General features: G+C 42.5%; 1 protein-coding gene across 2 annotated transcripts in view; it reads right to left on the bottom strand.

Annotated features, from left to right (window-relative positions):
- SEMA6D (semaphorin 6D) overlaps window positions 1–14,669 on the bottom strand; it is an 84,788-nt gene that overhangs the window by 35,741 nt on the left and 34,378 nt on the right. For both annotated transcript variants that reach the window (XM_066592611.1, XM_066592612.1), the window contains exon 2: window positions 1,977–2,130. In XM_066592611.1, coding sequence (XP_066448708.1) covers window positions 1,977–2,085 — 109 coding nt within the window. In that variant the 5' untranslated portion in view covers window positions 2,086–2,130. The remainder of the gene's footprint in view (window positions 1–1,976; window positions 2,131–14,669) is intronic.

Raw genomic sequence — 14,669 nt, 5'->3', positions numbered from 1 at the left:
CTACAGCAAAAACAATACTATATAAGTTTGGTATCGTAGTAATCGTACTGACCCATAGAATAAAAATATCAGGTCGTTTTTGTTGCAGTTTGTGCGTCGTAGAAACAGGACGCACCGAAAGATGGTGGAATGTCGTTTTTTTTTTCCATTTTTCTCCGCTAAGAATTTTTAAAAAGTTTTTCAGTACATTATATGGTACAATAAATAGTGCCATTGAAAAATACAACTCGTCCCGCAAAAAACAAGCCCTCATACAGCAACGTCGATGGATAAATAAAGGAGCTACGATTTTTTAAAAGGGAGTAGGAAAAAACAAAAATGGAAAAAAGCAAAAAAGCCCGGTCACTAAGGGGTTAAACGAGCGTGCACACTCATCTTTAGTGCCCATCTTTCAGTTTTCTGCCAAACGACTGTTTTCAGTTCTGCTTGAAAACCATTGTTCGGCAGAACAGCTAATAAGCAGGACTGCAGGCTGTGCTCTGCCCAGGGAGAGCTGATTACAGCTGATAACATTATATCAGCTGTCAGCCCCACCAGCAGAATAAAAGAGAGAAAGTAATCAGGGAACAGCGGGAGGTCTGTTTCCTGATTACAACTGCTGGTGGCTCACACACTGCTACTTAGTAATAATAGGTTAGTGCCAAGTAGTAGTTTATGCAAAATGATCACTCAAAAGCCATCTTTTGAACGATCATCTTTGCAGTGTAAATGCACCTTAATGCCGCAGTAGACAATAGCTTATTCTTTCGAACTAATTAAAAACCTCCTGCCTAGAGATTCTTCGCAAAATGCATGCCCACCTGAGCAAACAACATATACAGAGTTTACATAGCTAATGAGGTAAATGGCGAGGATTTCAAATGATTATCTTTACGTGTAAACGCTCAGCATTTGGAAGCAAAAAATGTGTTAAGTTGCGTGTTCAAATTACAATTGTTACATGTAAATGGGGCTTAAAGACCCTTTTACATGGGTCAATGATCATGATCTAATGTTCCGCAGAATATTTATTCACTTAATCGTTGGCCCGTGTAAACAGGGCAGCAATCAGCTGATAAATGAGCAAATGCCCATTTGTCCTCTGATGGGCTCATTTGTGCTTGTGGAAAAGCCATTGTTCTTGGCAGTACCTCTCTCTGTGTGAACTGGAGATGAGCTGCTGATAGCACTGCAAGTGTATAAGGGCGGAACGATTGTTCGTTCCCCATACAAAAGGCATCATACTTGTCTAAAGGCCATTTAAATGAGTGCCAATTTTGCTAATGCCAATATGTTTTAACTAGAGATGAGTGAACACGCTCGGATGAGGCAGTTTACTCGAGTGAGCATCACTCTTCTCGAATAACTGCATTCTCGTCCGAGCAGGCTCGGGGGAAGGAGGGGCAGCCGCGGGGTAGAGAGAGAGAGAGAGATCCCCCCACCGCCCTTCTGAGCCTGCTTGGATAAGAATGCAGTTACTCGAGAAGAGCGATGCTCACTCAAGTAACTGCCTTATCCGAGTGTGCTCACTCATCTCTAGTTTCAAATGAAGAAATGAAGGGTTTTTGTATTTTTACTACCTGCGGCTGGACCTCCATTTATCGTTTGAGATGTACTCCAACTTGATGTTCCACAAATGGTCCGTGCACTGAAATATCTACCCTGCACCCGAGGAATCCGAACTGAAATATAGAGTAAGCTGCATCTCCCTTGCTTTGATCTTGCTGATTGATGTCTGTCATCCGGCTCATATAAAGTGGTCCAAAAGTACCTAAAGTATTTCTTAGTTGCAATTTTACTACTCATCCAATCACTAATCCACTAAAATCTAATGACCTCACTAGGACCTGAGGGGTACCCCCACACTTGGGTTTCCACCATGATATCTCTATAAATAGGCCATGTCTGCAGCCCCTATATAACAGATCTGGTAAATCTATCACCGTTCAGACAGTTTGTACTTCGCACAATGTGTAGTAAATAGCAAAAATACTTACAGTGATAATCTACAATGTTGACCGGTTCGTCGTCTTCAGGGAAACTAACTGCATAGATCAGTGACGCCATTACCAGCACCATGCCAGCATGAAGCACACACAGCGTCATGGTTCAGAAGACGGACGAGTCCACGTTTTGATAGCAGGTTTTTACCTACGAGAAATACAAATAAAACGGTTAGTTATCTTTTTATTGATAAATATTTTAAGCCTGCTCCATTTTAGATTGATGGACAAATCGTTACTTTCTGCTGAATTCATATATAATTAGAGGTATCTGTTCATATCAGTGATAGTACTTATATTAGCTACCATATACAGCAAGCACGGTGGTGCTGCCAACCGCAATATGTAATGATTTTGTAATGTGAGTGAAGAAACAGATTCCTGCTACCATTTTATTGATCTTTTAGTCAATTAGTAACTGACACAAACTAAACATCAGTTTATCAACTTCTGAGTGATTATGCGAATTAAGCCGGGCTCACATGGGCGGACCAGATTCCACATGCAGGAGGCCCGCAATGGATTCCGGCTGTGAGCCTGGCCGCTCACCATGCGTACCTGTTTCCATTGTATGTATCACCAGCGGTTAACTGCATATGCTAATCAATGCAGCGCTGGATGAATCAATCCCAGTCATCACTTCCTGGAGGCAGGATTTAAGAATCCTTTAACCAGGAAGTGATGTTGTACGAGTGCCGACGACTGAGGGAAGCGAGCGTTGGAGCTATGAAGAGGAGCAGGCGGTACCTGGACCGAGCCTGCTAGGTAAGTATAATAAGACGCCCCCTGAAAATAGGATCTAGTGCCTCTTTCGGGGCACAAATTAATATAAGATAGGGCCTTATTTTCGAGGGAACATGGTAGCTGAAGAGACTTCACCCAGTTAATAGAGTTTGAGAGGGGGCACATTATTGTAATGCAAGAAGCTGGAGGGTGGCATTGATGAATTGCCGACACCTGGGCCGTTCTTACTAGACAGGTGTTGGAACCAGTATGGATGCGTGAAGGCACACACAGAAAGCGACTGGGCTCAGGACACCTTCGATAGACCGCCAGTAGAGAGGATCATCTGATAAGGATGAGCAGCTCCAACTATTTCATTGTCCGCCATCCAGAGACAGGTGGCGCCATCGTTACAGATCCCTGCATCTGTCTGAACCATTTCCAGGCGCTTCCAAGCTGAAGGACATTTGATCTAAATGCACCCATGACGCATATTGCTTTTGGCATCTACACCCTGTTGCCTCTGTTCACAGTGGTGCCGTGAACAACGAAACTGGACTGCTATGGAGTGGAACCGGGTTGTCTTCAGCGACAAATCCAGGTTAGTTTGTGCATCAATGATGGCCATGTTCGTGTCTGGAGACCTAGGAGTAAGCGGCTCAATCCTGCCTTTCCTGTGAAGCAGCACATATCCCCCAACGCTAGTGTGATGGTCTGGGGGGGCTATCGCATACAACAATTGGTCACCCCTAGTAGTGGTACGAGAGACAATGACAGCTCAGTGATATGTTCAGGACATCCTGCAGCCACATGTGTTCCTCTCATGGTGGCTTCCAAGAGGCAGCAGAATAATGCTCGGCCGCACACAGCAAGGGTGTCACAGGAATGTCTCCACAACATTGTCACACTTCTAGGCCTGCTCGTTCGCAAGATTTATGACCAATAGAACATGTATGGCACTATCTGGGATACCAATTTGACAGCCTACAAATTGGGACAATCTACATACTCATTTATAGCAAATATGCCACAGGATACCATACACTATCTGTATGCCTTCATACCCGACCTTATCACATCTTCTATCCAACTTAGAGGTGGTACAACATGGTACTACAGCCTCCGTGCCTACCCATATCACATCCAGTATCCAAGCTAGAGGTGGTACGACAGGGTACTAGAGCCTCAATACCCACCCTTATGACATCTGGTATCCAAGCTAGAGGCGGTACAACAGGGTACTAGAGCTGCCATGCCCACCCTTATCACATCTTGTATCCAAACTAAAGGTGGTACAACAGGGTACTAAGAGCCTCCATGCCCATCTATATCACGTCTTGTATCCAAGATAGAGACGGTACAACAGGGTACTAGAGTCTCCATAACCATCCATATCACATCCTGCATCCAAGCTAGAGGCGGTACAACAGGGTATTAGAGCCTCCCTAATTATTGTGTTCAGTTTTCCACAATAATTTATCCTTTTGTGCCCCCTCCGGCTAAGCCATACCTCATTTTTTCACCACTTTTGTATATTTTGGCACAAATATTATGTAAGTCTATCTATTTATCTAGACGAAAGCCCTCACTGACTGACTCACCACTATTTCTCTACTTTCCAATGTCGTACAAACATAAAATTTGGCAGGTGCATTCTTTAGGTCCTAAATAGGAAAAGTAAAGAGGTCCCATCTCGATTATTTAATGCTAATTGCCAAAGTAAGTGCACCCCTATGTAATATTACTTCCCAGTGTCATACAAGCGTGAAATTTTGCACAACAATCTAACTGACCTATGTGTGTATAAACTCAGGAGAATCTAGCTCTCCTCTAAGTGTATATACTGAGGAGAAGCTACCTCACCTCTATGTGTATACACTGAGGGAAATCTAACTGACCTCTGTGTACATATACTGAGGAGAATATAACTGACCTCTATGTGTATATATCGCGGAGAATCTACCTCTCTTCTAAGTATATATACTGAGGAAAATCTACCTCACTTCTATGTGTATATACTGAAGAGAATCTACCTCACCTCTAAGTATAAATGCTGAGGAGAATCTACCTCACCTCTATGTGTATATACTGAGAACAATGTGTATATAGTGAGGAGAATCTACCTATCCTTTAAGTGTATATACTGAGGAGAATCTACCTCACCTCTATGTGTATATACTGAGGAGAATATTACTGACCTCTGTGTGTGTATATACTGAGGAGAATCTACCTAGCCTCTAAGTATATATACCAAGGAGAATCTACCTCACCTCTATGTGTATATACTGAGGAGAATCTAACTGACCTCTGTGTATATACTGAGGAGAATATACCTCACCTCTAAGTGTATATATTGAAGAGAAGCTACCTCGCCTCTATGTGTATATACTGAGGAGAATCTACCTCACCTATATGTGTATATACTGAGGAGAATCTAACTGACATCTGTGTGCATATACTGAGGAGAATATAACTGACCTTTATGTGTATATACTGCGGAGAATCTACCCCAATTCTATGTGTATATACTGAGGAGAATCTACCCCACTTCTATGTGTATATACTGAGGAGAATCTACCCCACTTCTATGTGTATATACTGAGGGTAATCTACATCACCTCTACGTGTATATACTGAGGAGAATCTACCTCACCTCTACATGTATATACTGAGGAGAATCTACCTCACCTCTATGTGTATATACTGAGGAGAATCTACCTCACCTCTATGTGTATATACTGAGGAGAATCTACCTCACCTCTATGTGTATATACTGAGGAGAATCTACCTCACCTCTATGTGTATATACTGAGGAGAATCTACCTCACCTCTATGTGTATATACTGAGGAGAATCTACCTCACCTCTATGTGTATATACTGAGGAGAATCTACCTCACCTCTATATGTATATACTGAGGAGAATCTACCTCACCTCTATGTGTATATACTGAGGAGAATCTACCTCACCTCTATGTGTATATACTGAGGAGAATCTACCTCACCTCTATGTGTATATACTATGTGTATATACTATGTGTATATACTGAGGAGAATCTACCTCACCTCTATGTGTATATACTGAGGAGAATCTACCTCACCTCTATGTGTATATACTGAGGAGAATCTACCTCACCTCTATATGTATATACTGAGGAGAATCTACCTCACCTCTATGTGTATATACTGAGGAGAATCTACCTCACCTCTATGTGTATATACTGAGGAGAATCTACCTCACCTCTATGTGTATATACTGAGGAGAATCTACCTCACCTCTATGTGTATATACTGAGGAGAATCTACCTCACCTCTATATGTATATACTGAGGAGAATCTACCTCACCTCTATGTGTATATACTGAGGAGAATCTACCTCACCTCTATGTGTATATACTGAGGAGAATCTACCTCACCTCTATGTGTATATACTGAGGAGAATCTACCTCACCTCTATGTGTATATACTGAGGAGAATCTACCTCACCTCTATGTGTATATACTGAGGAGAATCTACCTCACCTCTATATGTATATACTGAGGAGAATCTACCTCACCTCTATGTGTATATACTGAGGAGAATCTACCTCACCTCTATGTGTATATACTGAGGAGAATCTACCTCACCTCTATGTGTATATACTGAGGAGAATCTACCTCACCTCTATGTGTATATACTGAGGAGAATCTACCTCACCTCTATGTGTATATACTGAGGAGAATCTACCTCACCTCTATGTGTATATACTGAGGAGAATCTACCTCACCTCTATGTGTATATACTGAGGAGAATCTACCTCACCTCTATATGTATATACTGAGGAGAATCTACCTCACCTCTATGTGTATATACTGAGGAGAATCTACCTCACCTTTATGTGTATATACTGAGGAGAATCTAACTGACCTCTATGTGTATATATTGAGAAGAATGTGTATATACTGAGGAGAATCTACCTCACCTCTATGTGTATATACTGAGGAGAAAATCACTGACCTTTGTGTGTATATACTGAGGAGAATCTACCTCACCTCTAAGTATATATACCAAAAAGAATCTAACTGACCTCTGTGTGTATATACTGAAAGGCTGTAAAGTACATAAGGAAGCGGACATGGACTGCAGGGATGGAGTGTGTCTTTAAGACTAAGAAGGTGCAGCAACCTCCAGTCAGGGGTTAAATTTGAATAAAAAGGGTCGTTACTAGAGATGAGCGAACGTACTCGGATAGGCACTACTCGTCCGAGTAATGTGCCTTATCCGAGTACCGTTGTGCTCGTGCTCTAAGATTCGGGACGCGCTGCGGAGCGGGGAGCTGCAGGGGAGAGCGGGGAGGAACGGAGGGGAGATCTTTCTCTCCTTCTCTCCCGGCCGCTCTGCCCCGCTCCCCGCTCCGACTCACCTGTCAGCAGCGGAGCGCCCCGAATCTTAGAGTACGAGTACAGCGGTACTCGGATAAGGCACATTACTCGGACAAGTAGTGCCTATCCGAGTACGTTCGCTCATCTCTAGTCGTTACCTTTAAGGGTAAAAAGTGAGGAGAGTGGGAGGGGTGGCACATTCTGCAGAGGGACATTGGTACATGCAGTCTGAGGAGAATCTAATGCTCCTATATGTGTATACATATATTATTCCTCAGTTCCTCTGAAGTAACCATGACTTCATGAAATTTTTCATGCGAACAACAGGTAAACACCTGTACCAAAATAACTCGGGTGAAGCCGGGTATATCAGCTAGTTGTTTATAAGAGCTTTTCCTGAAAAAAAAAAGTAAAAAAATATCCTTCTTATAAACTACTCCTGTCACATCTCAAAAAAAGTAGCATTGCCATTAACACAACTAACTCTAGCAATAGTAATGAATTACTAGCCATGAACAGACATGCCATAGACTGCACTTTATCTTGCTTTGATAATATTGGACCAGTAAGCCACACATGTGTATACTTATGAATATCCTCCAGTGTACATAGCAAATATGTAAAGTATACACGTCCTGCCCTGGAAGGTATTTACAAGTCCCACAGCCCTGCAAACACTAGTCCATACAGGGAGCACCATGCCATGCAGGCAGCATCGGCGATACACTGCTAGACAGATATATATCCATAAAGTTATTAATCTTACTGACCATTAGAGATGAGCGAGCGTACTCGGAAAAGCACTACTCGCTCGAGTAATGTGCTTTATCCGAGAATCGCTGTGCTCGTCCCTGAAGATTCGGGTGCCGCTGCGGCTGACAGGTGAGTCGCAGCGGGGAGCAGGGGAGAGCGGGCGGGAGAGAGGGAGAGAAAGATCTCCCCTCCGTTCCTCCCCGCTCTCCCCTGCAGCTCCCCGCTCCGTGCCGGCACCCGAATCTTCAGGGACGAGCACAGCGATACTCGGATAAAGCAAATTACTCGAGCGAGTAGTGCTTTTCCGAGTACGCTCACTCATCCCTACTGACCATCATAAACTGTTACTCCAGGCATCTTATAGGTCACTTCAAGGCACATTCACACAAGCGATTTTCACAAGCGCGTTCCATCTGAGAGCGATATGGATGGAACTTTACACTGATTTCAATGTGTTTACTCTTGCAGCGATGCTGCAAGACTAACAGATCGCTGCATGTCCTATTTTGAGTCGATTCCCCGTTATTTTCTATGGGATCTTTAAAAACAATTGCATCTTACTCGCATGGCCTGTGATTTGCACGCGAGTGCGATTTTTACCACTGAAATTTTTGGAAGAACTTGCAATTTTTTTTTTTTTACACTCATGAAAATCACAAGTTCATAGATGTGTGCAACACATCGCGCTCACACCCAGAATAGCAAGTTTAAAGCTGTATTCACACAAATGTATTTGCACGCACAATATGCAGAATATGGGACCTATTGATTTTAATGTGTTCGTTTCCATGTGCGTATTTGGCATGCGCAATTTAGTTGCACAGAAAATGATATGCAACATGTTTTATTTTACTGCGCATTTGCGCAGGGAAGGACACATTAAACTCATTGCGCATAAATCCGCTTACGCTAGTGTGAATCTGGCCTAAGAGGACGACAAGGGTCTGAGTATTTCGTACAGATATCACCCTTATAGATGCATTAAAAGGGCTTATTCAGACAGGCGTGTCCAATTATGATCCATGAAAAAAATCAGACCAATTATAATCTGTGCGCCAATCTGTATACGTTGTCCCGCATATGAGCCCCAAAAGCTCCCCATAGATGTCTATGAGGGGTGTGCAAATGTGTACCTGAAACTCATTAGGCCAAATACAGATTTAAATTTGGACGTGGTTGTGTCCTGGGTGTAAAAAAAAAAAAGAAGCCCTATAAGCGCATGTCTCTTAGATGAGAAGAGCTGGCGGTCTACTTGTACTATCAGTGTCAGCACTTTGTATCCTATTACACCCAACTAGTGTTTAATAGTTGGGGTCCTGCTTAGGAAACTAAAATAGTCTGTAGGGTTTTTAAGAACCCCTTTGTTTTTCCATTTTCCGTATGATACCTGCGCCATCACCTCAGAAGGGTTTGTAGCGCTATGGATATAGGACTACAGAATTACTCAGGCAACAGAAGAAGGACAGTAATGTGTACACGCTATTAAGGTCACATTAAATAGCTGCCTTTCAAAATGTAGCATATGTTGCCATTTATCAAAATTTCCCATACTTGATAGCGACACGTCAGTAAAATGTTACATACCGAACTAAATCAAGGCAAAAAGCAAACACTGTCCTGTAAGCAGTGAGTGACAATACTGGACCTTTACACCATTGCTCGAAACATACTAAACTCTACTGAGCAACTCTGGGATAAACTGGAACTTCAGGTCAAGAAATATGAACAGCGTCCATCTTCCTTGAGAGACATCAGACATTTGCAGGATGAATTGAGGGAAATACCAACTGACATGTATCAGATGTTAGTAGAAAGTATGCAATGGGAGCGTATCCAATGTCACTAGGGGCAAAGAATGCCCCACTAGGTATTAACATATGGAAACAAATACTACTCTTGATTCTTGCTCAGGTGTCCATTTCCGTTTGGTAGGAGACTGAAAGACTCCATAAGGAAAAATTAAACAGGGTTACTAGGGTATCCCTTCAAGGTCTTATAGGGCCTCCGTGTGTTACTCTTTGGAGCACTGTATGTTTCAGATCATCTCCTCTAGCAGCAATGCTTGTGGGACAAATACATCTATAATACGGACTGTGATAGCGTATGGCACAATGCCTATAGAACTTCCGTATAGAATCAACAAAATGCAGAGGTACAGTAAAGCCAATAGAAGTCTCTGGGTGCCGTGGAGGTTGTATGGATCTCTTATAAGGCCTTGTGCATGAAGAAACATAATTGAAGGCACTGTTGCAGTACTGAAGCTCAGTATATCCTTCTGGCACAACACAGGGGCTACAGATTTCCCCATTGAGACTGGACTGTTGGAAACTTTTCCTTTCTTCCATGTCAGTATCCTTCCACAAAGACCAGGTTATGCTGAGCTTAATCCCCGTCAGTTCTGGTATGCTTCCAGTAAAAGTTTAACAAATGGTTTGTTTAATCCAGAGAGACATGTAGCGCTCACGGTGGGGACGGCGCTCCGTGCTGAGGTATGCCCTACTATACGCGGGGAAAGCTACGGACTCGGTAATAGTGATGCACTGTAAAAATGTTCAATTTGGAAGCAATGGGGAATAATAGCCCGGTGCGCTCCCAGACTGTTATAAAAAGGGATTTGGGAGGAACGGTGTGTTTATACAACCGGCTGCCTGTTATTTTCACAGTTTTAGGCGCAGGAAAAGGCATTATTTGAAATGCATGGATATCACCTTCACTGTTGAAAGAAGACAAATGATGTTTCCAAAAGTCTTGTCACTTGTCAATTTTAACCGCTAATTTATCAGTCGTTTCCCTGCGGATTTATCTACAATAACAATTCATGTTACACGGGCGGCTGGGTTAAATGTTATTTGTTACAAATCCGTGTACACGTTTGTCACTTCCATTACTTTATTGAAATATGGGATGATGTTATTAAAGTGGCATTTAAATTACTTTTTCCCCAAACTGACTTACAAATATTATTATATCCTCTCTAGTAAAATATATGAAATGTATTTAAAAGGGGTCACTTGCCGTTCATATTGCCTACTTGGTCACCCCAGATTATGGCCCAATGCACACTGGCGTATTTGCACTGCAGGATCCTAAGCAAGTGTTCGCCTCTGGATCCCGCAGCAAATATTGCCCGTAGACATGGTATGAAAAACGCTTTTCCCATAGCCATGAGCGGAAATCATTTGCAATTTTCCGCTTGTAGGGGGAAAATCACATTCCTATTCTAGTCAATGAAAGCCATCCGTCTGGCAGCGATTCCGAAAGGTCAATATTGAAATCGCCGCGGATCCACATTATTCTCTGCACTGCGCGTGTGAGGCGGCACACCAGCCAGCACATCCACAGCACAGAGAGGAACTCTATGGACAGGTACAAGGAAGGTGTCGGGGAAGGGGGTCTTGATTTTCCTGCGTTACACAGATATATAGATGGCATACTCATGCGGCACATAGCAGCCTGTAACCTACCATGCTAATGGTCTTCACCACCTATACTACAATTCACAAACACTCTTGTTTCTCTAGGATATATCAAGACATATTTCAAAAATCCAAATAATGCTACTTCTGATGTCTGCGGCCGTACAAAACCCTGAATGGCCACATCCATCTAGCAGTGTGTTGGACCTTATTTGGCCTTCAGAAATGCAGAAATGCATCATCCTATAAATTCCACTAAATCGTTCTGTAGGAATATTGACTGTTGCGGACAGGAAGCTTCTTGCAGTTGCCACAAATTACATGGAAATGCTGACATGTTCTGATGAGCTGACAAGAAGGGTTCATTGAATCATGCTGCTTGTACCAAATTCTGACTCTCCCATCGGCATGGTTCATCTGGACTCATCTGCCCAGGTGACGTGTCGCCCCTTTTTAGTGATACAATTTTTGTACTCTTTAGTTCAGTGGAGTCTTGCTTTTCAACACAAACTGTTTGCCTACTGTTGTAGCCCATCTGTGCTAAAGAAAGATGTGCGTTCAGGCACATTAGTTGGCGCGCCAACATTGTATTCAGCTGTAATTTGCTTGATTGTGCACTGCCTGTTCATCATGACCATTCTTGACATTCTCCTCTGACCCCTTTTCTCGATGAGTTGTTCACATCCACAGGATCTCGATTCTCTGTATGTTTTTCCTTGATCTCACCATTCTCAGTATACTCTCAACAATGTTGCATAAGAAAACCCCAAAAGGTTGGCAGTTTTTGAAATACTAGCCCTGGCTAGTCTAGCGCCAATGACCATTCCTTATTCGAAATTGTTGAGATCACACGATTTTTCTATTCTAATATGAATTTACACCCGGAACCGATCCATGGAGAATGAACTTGCTTTATTTTATACTTGTACCTCATAGTCACAGGATCAACTTCCACCCAGGAAAACTTCAATAATGAAAGGGCAGGTGTCTCTAATAAAGTGGCCATTTAATTTATATACCATCATAGCCAGGCATTTATATTACAAGTAGTCCACTGTAATGTCAGTATAACAGTATGGCACTTTCTTGTAAGGGTCTTTATGGTATACTAGGGGCTCTGAAAAGGGATTTTATATGTTATATGCTGCACGTCCATGGACTGTTTACTTTGATGTATATTGTTACACTCTAATGTCGAGGTGTGCATATTACTATAAACTAGTCTCCGTATCGCGCACGTGGCAGAAGTGACCTATCGTGGGAGTTACATGTTGGATTTTAACTTATTTAATAATTCATGGTAATAAGTAGTAACATGATGTTCCCGCTTCTTCAAAACGTTGTTCTGAGGAGTATGTTATAACCAATAACCCATCCCTACCGCCAAGAACACTAGAATGTACCTGGCGGTTCCCGGTGTTCCGTAGAAGCCCTCGGGTTCTGTTATGGTCTCATGAATCCTCAGTGACATCTACTGTTTGTAGAAGTCCCATCATTTATGAATACGGATGAAGTGGACAACCAGCCTCTGATTCTAGGGCTGATCACAATATAACAGAGACTATATACAAGATTAGTTGGAGTTATGAAGTGCAAAATGAATAATGTGCTCAGTCATAAAAGTCACTAAATACACCTGAAAATATTGAAGAATAGAATTTTCAGTATCCGCAGGAAGTCTTGGTCATATTATGCATGCAGTATACATTATGTGACAATGTCGGTGTGATCATTGAGTGTGCGGACACATGTCTTGTTCAGGCATATTCCAGAACATAGGAAGTCTGATGTGAATTTTAAAGTTTCAACTTTACTAGTAAAGAAAACCCATGTTTTCTCCATCATAGCCCCTACACTGATGTGCTACTAGAGAGGGGGACTGGGCCCTGACACTCCTAACCCCACAGCATCTTTACCAATTAATTGGGGGCCTTGTGTGGTGCAGAGTGCCAAGGCAGCAGTATGCAGTCCTAAAATCTCACTCATGACCTGAAGGTTGCGGCTCAAGGTTGACTCAGCCTCATGCCATGAGTTGAAATAAAAGTCTGTGGACTACATTACTCTGCTGTTTGGAGTGCTGCCTCTACATACAACTATCGGGACTACATTTTGGAACCTGGGATTCGGTTTCTCAAGGCGTGCACCCATTCTTATGTCCGATATTTCCTACTGATTACATGGAGTTTGGCAAGTGCTGCTGACCATATTCCATTGACTTGCTTCCGAGGTTGGTAAAATGTGTACCCAGCTTGCTGGGGGGGGGGGGGGGGGGGGGGGTAATAAATAAATTACCTGAAAGCGCTTTGGAATAAGTTGGTGCTATACAAACAACAAGTCCCCCCACCCCCCAAACTTAAGTTTACTTCTGAGTATACATTTTGTACCCAAAAACTTGAGTACACGAAAGACGCTTTTTGAGCCGGCCTCAGCCAGAGCTCACTTGGGTGTGGGGGTGATTTATTAGAAGGGGTATGGCTTTTTTGAAATGGGCATGGTTTATTGGAAGGGGATGTGACGTAAGATGTAACAATGTGTGCCAACATTTTCAAGCAAGGTAAGCTTAAAAAATCTCTTATGCTGCATTTAGATGGTATGATTACCGTTCAAAAAGTCATTCAAATGAGCAAAACTTTAACGATAATAGTCTGTTTAAATCCAGTCATTGCCGAATGAGAACCATGAGTTTCTTGCTCGGCACTCAGTTTCAGCCGGCATAACAATTGGCACCGTCTCGTTCACTTGTTGGGCAATTTAATCACTGATCGTTTAGTGTTTCACATAGGAATGTAACACTGAACGATTAGTGTGTCTAAAAGTAGCTTTCGATCAGAGATCCCCAACCTTCTGAGTAACACTGAACTTGGGAGCCGCATTCATGTAAATTTGTTAAATTATATGTGGCGAAACACAAAATCACAGAATCTCAATTATATTTCACTTTGAAATACTGTTATTATACCAAATGGCCATGTTCTGCGTAGAGAATACGTTGGTAATAGTCACATTGCAGCCAGTGCACATGGCCGAAACTCAACACTACTATGGTGGGTAACGCACAGGAGATAGTGAACCCAACGTGGCTCACGAACCACGGGCTGGGCACAGGAGACAGTTCGCCTGGTTATAGTTTATGCAGTCTATTAGGGCTCATTCACACAGGAGTATTCTCCATCTATATTACCTGGATATTTTATTATGCATAGCACAGAACACCATTGGCTTCCATTGGTGTATTCTACAATGTATTTTATGTATGTGAACAACAATTGCGGCATCTCCTATTTTGGTATGTATGGCGGACCAAAATTACCAATCAAGTGTATCCGAGGCCTAAAAAGAATGCACTGAATACACGTTACATGCGTAGTCACTGCGCTGTAACGCATGAAGCCAGGAGACGGTGTGCTAAAAAATTAAATCAAATGGCTCTCCTTTT

The sequence above is a fragment of the Eleutherodactylus coqui genome, chromosome 2, assembly GCF_035609145.1.
Source record: "Eleutherodactylus coqui strain aEleCoq1 chromosome 2, aEleCoq1.hap1, whole genome shotgun sequence".
Taxonomy (NCBI): Eukaryota; Metazoa; Chordata; class Amphibia; order Anura; family Eleutherodactylidae; genus Eleutherodactylus; species Eleutherodactylus coqui.
Note: the sequence above shows the minus strand (reverse complement) of the source record. Positions and strands in the feature narration are given on the sequence as shown.